The sequence below is a fragment of the Zingiber officinale genome, chromosome 4B (genome assembly GCF_018446385.1).
Source record: "Zingiber officinale cultivar Zhangliang chromosome 4B, Zo_v1.1, whole genome shotgun sequence".
Classification (NCBI taxonomy): domain Eukaryota; kingdom Viridiplantae; phylum Streptophyta; class Magnoliopsida; order Zingiberales; family Zingiberaceae; genus Zingiber; species Zingiber officinale.
In genome coordinates, this window is record NC_055993.1 from 7,698,656 (window position 1) to 7,706,515 (window position 7,860).

The 7,860-nt window shown below is 34.3% G+C and overlaps 1 protein-coding gene across 1 annotated transcript; it reads right to left on the bottom strand.

The window, feature by feature from the left end:
- Positions 1-4,458: 4,458 nt before the first annotated feature.
- Positions 4,459-5,782, bottom strand: LOC121974617 (protein LIGHT-DEPENDENT SHORT HYPOCOTYLS 4-like). Its single transcript, XM_042525764.1, has 2 exons — positions 5,566-5,782; positions 4,459-5,366 (listed from the first exon to the last, which is right to left on the bottom strand). Exon 2 carries the CDS (start codon positions 5,327-5,329, stop codon positions 4,577-4,579), a length of 753 nt encoding a protein of 250 aa, XP_042381698.1. The 5' UTR covers positions 5,330-5,366; positions 5,566-5,782; the 3' UTR covers positions 4,459-4,576.
- Positions 5,783-7,860: the final 2,078 nt, after the last annotated feature.

A 7,860-nucleotide genomic window follows, 5' to 3' on the forward strand; every position in this document is an offset into this window, starting at 1 on the left:
ATTCCCCGCTGAATGGCATTGGAGATCGAACATAGAAACTTGAACCCCTCAATGAGAATATGACCGGTTTAATGCGAAATAGCACCGTTACTGTTTGATGATGCCCTATAACTAGTCCTTGATATTCAATTAATCAGTCAACGTCTACCTTTTAAATTTCTTTATTCATGCAGTGATGTGGGTGCATACTGACCATTAAAATGCCTTCGTTTTTTTTTCTTTTAATTAAAGACGACAACATCGGTCAATGTCTCAGGATGGCTCCCCTGCTTCAGGACAAAAGATTTCATTTTTTTTCCCTTTCATTTTTATTGTTTTAAAGAAGAACACAAACAAGCATTAATCTGAAGCCTGGTGGAGGAGGAGGAGGAAGGAGGAGGAGGAACGTAGCTGTAGCACAGAGAAAGTTTGGTGAGTTGCTTTGTGTGCATTAACTCCATGCATGTTTCTTGCAAATGTAAGGAGATATTAGGGTTAGTTCGTGTCCCCTCGCCATGCACCAGTGGGGGAATCTCTTAATCTCATCCAAATTGATTAAAAAACATTCCGTCGTTCAGCTTTATTTCAAATAAAATAACAAAAAAATAAATATGGAAAATTGTTATACGGATTTGATACTTTGCACATTCACAGATGCACAATATACAATTTAAATTTAAATTATCTGTTTAAATGACCTGTGTGATTAATGATGATTACGTATCAAATTACGAAACGTCCACATTTCTCTCAATCATGTTAGTTATTCCATTTGGATAAATTTTATCTTGATCGATTCGATATTTGACGTGCGTAGGTCACGCTTGCACACGAGTCAACTTGGTTTAATGGAATACAGATCTTAGATTTGTACCCCCTACGCACCCATACGTGAGAGAGAGTCTCTCCCCATACATTTGTTTATATCATCGAAGCATGTGAATTAATATAAACCAACCAATATGTCAAGAAACTTTCAATGTAAAACTAAAATTTTATTCATAATGAAATTTCTATCTTATTTCACCTCTTCTCTATTCACTCATATTCAATAACACTTCTGTGACTGAAGGATCGAAGTATCTAAAAAATGATCTAGACGCTCAAAAACGTTAAACTACACACCTTAGTTGTAGAATTATTTTTTTTAAGTTTATGAGTATTTAAGCCGTTTAAAAAAAAAAAAATAGGTGCTCACAAATGTGCAAAATTCAAGGATTAGTTATAGTATTAAACATAATTTTAGAAAAAAAAAATAGTGTGGACAAGTTATGTGGTATATATATATATTTTTTTTTGATTTTTTTTATTTAATATTATAACCTAACCCCTAAAAAGTAAAGGTAAAATCTAATTGTTTAAATAAAAAAAAAAACACCCCATTTACATCCAAAAATATCTTTCAATTTGATTTTTTATTGTTAATATTATAATCCAACCCCTAAATACTAAAGATATAATAAGAAAAATAGAAGATTCGATGACACAAGGAGAATAAAAATAAATTTTCACACGCTTTCATTGATGTTAAATATTTTATTTATAGGCTAATGCATAATACATACTAAGAGCCCACTAACTTCACTAAGATCTCAAAGTTAACTATTAAAAGTATCCATATCAATTACCCCTATTCAAAATTTTTTTTATGAAATTTAGATAGGATATCAGTTACTCTATTCATTCCTTAAATTTGGTATTTATTAATAGTACTTTTTAAATTAGGAACTAAAATTCACTTTCTAAATGAAAAATAAATATCTAAATTTAATAAAATATTTTTTTTATTCTAAATTATATATTTTAGATAAGAAAACTAATCATTAATTATTCTAACATCATATTACAATCATTATCCTATTATTTCTACACCATTAACTCAATTACTAATTAAAATGCATTAACTCGTCAATCCACTAATACCCTATTACAATCACTCACTATCTTATTATTTCTCGTACACTAAAATTTTATTGATATAACTTATGAGTTTAGAAAAATTAATCAGACAGTCCGGATAAAAATGCTTTATAATAATAATAATTTATTATAATAATAATAATAATAAATAAAATCTGTGTTTGCTGTTTGATACCGCAATAGGGATGAATAAATGTGGCGGACCCATAACATTCACTTAAGCGTACCCGGTTGCGTCCAGACTTGACGCGTCGCATCAACGTCTGTCCTGGATGCCCATCCCATCCAATTTGCGTATTTTTTATTATTGTTATTCATGTAACAAAGTTATTATATGATTTAAAAGGACATTTAGTTGAAAACAAAATAAGAAAAAAGAGGGATTTTATGATATTTGTTTTCTTGCATAATTTATTACTCGTCTTGTCTCCGTTTGATTTGATGTCATTTAATCGTGCAGGCTACCACATAAGGAAACGAATCACGATCATTTTCAACGCCTCAATGCGTGGGTCCCTGCCGAGAACTGTGCCACTTGTTTGTTCCTGTTCTTCACGTTGACCGAATTTTGCATGCGTGGGACATTGAAAGAGGGAGCGGTAATTTCTTCCTTTTATCCAATCGCCATTTTATTATATTTATTTTGCTAAATTTATTTGTTTATTTTCTAAAGTGGATAAAGAGATAAATAACTTAAAAATATTTTATACCAAAATATTCTTTATTTTATCCCCTTAAAAAGTATATGCTTATATGCGTTCAAGCAAAAAAGAATAAAGGGAAAAGTATTCTTTCACCTATATATATATTTGTCTGTAAATAAAATAGACTTAGACATATTAAAATATGATTTCCAGGAACAATTGGAGGACGGAGATCTTCATGAGAGAGAGAGATAAACAAACCCATGAACAAATGGCCAACTGATATCAATAAATACAGGATTAGATTGTTTTTTATTAAGAAAAATGATTGGCGGAGAGTTTGATGATTCATTCCTAAGACGATGTTATTGTTGGAGTAGCAGCAGCTTGTCAGATTCAAGTGCACTGTTGGAGAACAGGATAGATGAAAACATATCAAAATCTTAATTAATCCTTTGAATTTTATGGTGCATGGCAATAATTTAAGACCACCCTTCCCCCTGCCATTTCTGATATCATAGTTACTGCAAAAACAGATTCGGGACGTTTCTGTATCGTTCTTAAAGGCTCAATATTTCTTCACAAATCCATTTCTGAGAAACTGAATATATATATATATACACACAATAAATTTAAAAGAACAAAATAAATATTGTTATTTTATTTGACTCTTCTGAATTGCTGGTTTTCTCTGGAAGCTAACAGCAGTCCCGTCACATCAAACTGAGCGAGGGATGTTCACCACAGACGAAACACCTCCGTCTTTTGGTTTTTTGCACGTACTTTTTTACCCTTTCTCAAACTTAAGGGAACAGTGGCAACAAAACTGAATCGTTTATTTTTTGTTTTTTTATTTTTTTGAGAGAGAGGAAGAAAAGCTGATGAATTCTTCAGATCTTTACCTGTTTAAAGAGGCTTCTCATGTCTACAATGGTTCAAAATCACTGACAATTAATTTCAAAGATAATTATCAAGCTGTTATCCTTCTAATTATCAGACTCTCTAATCCATTTAGATCATAAATTAATATAACAGTAGTGTAGTTTAAAAAGAGAACCTTTGGGAGGAATTTCAGTGAAGTTTAGATTATTCTACTTTAGCCGCTATCCAAAAATAATATAACAGCTGTTCTTAAGCACTGTTCAAAGCTTGTTTTGGGAAACTTCAATGAAACTATGGTCTAATTTTAGCATCTACGTTCACTGTTCTTGATTTGATCCATAATAATCAATCTAATAATGGATAAGAAGGAGCAAAATAAGATTTTTAGTGCATGCAATGAAACAATATATCTTTTGAAGAGATGGCATTTGAATAAGTATGAAGTAGCAAGATAGATGGTAAAGCACAAGTATTAATTATATATAAATGTTACAAAGTCTCTCTTCATGTATTGATCACTTTTCAATTTTTGCAATTGTCAGAAGGGAACAAATTAATATTGGGCATGAGAGTCCAACAAAGATATAGAAATATATAATTTTTTAGGACAAAATTATCTCATATATGTTCTAGCTAGTGACAAAATGATCAAGCTATAGTATGAGGTAGCTAGAAGAAACAGCATGCATCCAATATAATTGATAGCTACAAAATAGTTAGGTAAACACTTGTGAAAATAGGGAGAGAAAGATCAAGAGACATAGAAAAGATATATAGAATTCCAAAATCACTCATGCTAGCTACCTCAACAATAACAGTATTGATTCATGCAATGTGAACCCTCCACATCAAAGGAAAGCAATGAAATAAAAAGAAATAAGAAGAAGAGGATCAGCTTCTCAATCCAGTACTCCTCGAGCCAAACCCTAATTATCATGATCACGCGCAAATTAATTACCATGTCGTACAAACCCTAATTAGTGCTTGTTAGATTAAGCTGAGAAGATAGCATATCCACCATTACACATGTCCAGAGTCGCTAATTAACAAGCATAATTAGAAAATTGAGGATTCATAATATACATACTGACCTTGGTGCATATATATGATCTTGTTCATCAAATAGAAGTAGATGTTTATTATTTGACTAATCAATTGAGCACTGAGAGCGGCAAGACCACCGCCGATGCCGAACTTTCCCCGCCGGCGGTGTCGACGGAGGGCATCAACAGATGCCCGTGAACGTGATGGTACTGGAAGCTGCCACCATTCAAAAGGCTAAGTTCGGGCGGCGGCAGAGGCGGCCTAATTGCATATCCCTGCACGACGTCCGGCGGCGGTGGCGGAGGAACCACGACCATGGGAAGTGTGAGTGGCTGCTGCTGCTGATGATGATGATGTTGATGAAGAGGAGGAGGAGGCGGCGGAGGCGCCGGGCGCTTCCGCTTCTTCTTCTCGTAGGCGATGCCCCTGGCCTTGGCCTGGCTGTCCCTGACTTCCCTGAGGTAGAGGCGGACGGCGCGGGCGGCGAAGGGGTTGGCCTCCGGGGCGCCTCCGTTCTCCTCGAAGGCCGCGCGGAGGCGGCCGACGAGGGCGTCGAGAGAGCCCCAGGCCTGGCGGAGCGGGCAGGGGCAAGGCGCCGGCGGGTGGGGGTGGCCGAAGAACGGGCACCCCTCGGCGTGGACTTTGGTCTTCCCGAACTGGTCGAGGTACCGCAAAAACTCCAGCACGTGCGCGCCGCTGCACCGGGACAGCTCCAGCGGCGGCCGGTGGTTGCGCAGGTACTGCCGGAACGTGTTCCAGTCGCGCCGCTTCTGCGACTCGTACCGACTCGGCCTCCGGCTCCCAGCTGCTGCTGCGCCGCCCCCGGAGTTGCCCGAGCTGTCCGAATTCGCCGACGACATCGAATCGATACGCTTTCTTTTACAGAAGCAGCAAAATCTGCAGCAAATTGAATCACCACATCAGAAGCTCTCTCTCTCTCTCTCTCTCTCTAGATCTCCGCGTCGAGATTCAAAGAAATCCAAAACAGAGACTGATCAAAGACTCACTATCTGTCTCTACCTTGCCAAAAATACATGAGATCTAATGGCCAAACGCTAGATCTCGGAGATACATATGCAAAATTTTCAACACGTACCTTTAATTTACATATGCGTAACCTCAGCGATTAGCAAGTTAATCAACAGCACTGGAAGCTTTAGTTATCATAATTAGATAAGATTAACAAGAAGATCTAAGAAATGAAATATAAGGAAGTGGAAATATTGAGAGGAGGAGGAGGAGGAGGAGAGGAGAAGAAAGAGGAGGAGGAGAAGAAGGCAGGAGGTGGGTCCATGAACGTAGACATCCACCTCGTGGGAATGATGGGTTTCCTGACGAAGCACACTGCAGTGAGAAACGTCTTCTCACACCACGCTTAATTCTCTTCTCTAGCTAATCATAGCGTTTATCTTCTTAATTACGTCAATTAATCTTAATTCCTCTGCAGATCGCTTCATTTAATTTAATATCTGTCATTTTTAGTTCATTGTCTCTTTCACTACAACTCGTGACAGGCTTGCTTAGCTTTGACACTCGAGTGGTTGGAACAGATACAAATTAAACTACATTCAAGTCCCAAGGACTGGTCGAACTAATTGTTTGACCTAAATATGTATCCACTGTAAGTAGGAAGATTGCTGTTAAATTCCACTTAAAAAGTTCTCTGTATACAACAATATAAAAATCTTGAATGTTAAAATTATTATTATTATTATTATTATTTAAAAAAAGAGAGAGAGAAAATATTTTGAGTGAGAAGGATGACAAGACCATTCGCTTTCTGGGCAAAGTGCATGGAGTTCCTCGCCTCGCCACCATGAATAAAGCTCCCTCATGATCAGTCAGTGCCCTAGCTATATCTTTCTTCTTCCCAGGCCACCTTTGAATTTTTTTTCTTCTTCCACAGGATCCGATTCACTTCGCCGGCCAGTAGCAGTTGCAGAAACTCCAGTCTCATAATTCTGCATCAATTAATTATATACAAAATATTTGCGTCGAATAATTTAATTTAATTCTTCTTGACTAATTTATCTTTCTGTGTCAGTGTGACTTTACATCTCAGAAACAAAAATCCAAGAATTCATTGCCAGAGCAATTTAGAGTCTTCCCGAACCTGTTTGATTTGATCGATCGAGAAGGAATATTAGATGAACTTGAGTTGAAGTTTTTTGAAAATATTTTTATATTTACCCTTCAAAATTTTAAAATTCTTATTAAATGTTCTTCCACGATTGTTGAAGGGGCACGCCTAAGAGTTTAAATTATCTAAAAGGTCTTTCCGATCTCTTTACCTGCAATATAATTAAATCAGCATCCTCCATGTTGATATTGGGATGATATTCATCTTTTTACCACAATATAATTAAATCAGCAACATTACAACTTAAAGCGCCGATATGGTATTGAGAAAAGATTTTTGAAAACATGTAATAGAAACCGATTCAGCAATATTTTATTTTTATTTTCAAAAATATATTTATAATATTTAAGTTGTATTACTGATGTGGTTTAATTAACATATTCTATCTTTCTATTTAAACTAAATTTTTAATATATTTAAGTTGATGTGCACTATTCTACCAATCTATTTAAATATTTTTTTTTTAACATATTTGTCTTGAAATTTTGAATGTGGGAATATTCTGTCTTTTATTAAGTAATTCATAACCTATTTATCTATCTTGAATTATTTGATGTGCAATTATTTTATCTTTAATTTATTAATTTTATTTAACTCTCTTAATTAATGAATGATTCATTTTATTTATTTAATATTAAATTTATAAAATAAATAAGTTTTTATAACAATTATTACGCTTAAATAATAATTTTTATGAAAAAAGAAATATAATTTATTTAAAATTAAAATTATATTTATTAGAAGCTATCATTAAATATATATAATTAATTACAAGATAAAATTTTTATATATATACTCCATTTAGATTCATAATCGGGTCAACGGACCAGTTTCGATTATTATTTTTTTTATAAATTTATAATTTCTAAATAATTTTTAAGTAATAATAATAATAACCTAATACCATCTTGAATCGTGAATCATAATCGTCTTAGCCGATTAAAATTAAGTATCAACATTCTAAAAACCGTCGAACTACAATTTCGAACCGTGGTCGAGTTTAGTCCATATCTGATTTTGACATTTTTATGATAAATTATGTGTATATGTCAATTACTTTAAATTCATAAATTGTTAATGACTCCAAGTTGATATCTAATTATATGTATATACTCTAGGGTACTTCAGAAACATGTAGCATTTGGAATGAATCTGATCAAAACTTTTTAGGTCCATCAAATAGTTTTGACCGAAACATATTAACGTATCCGGGTAATTTGATTTTTGAAAAATTGGCATATAAGAGAAGAG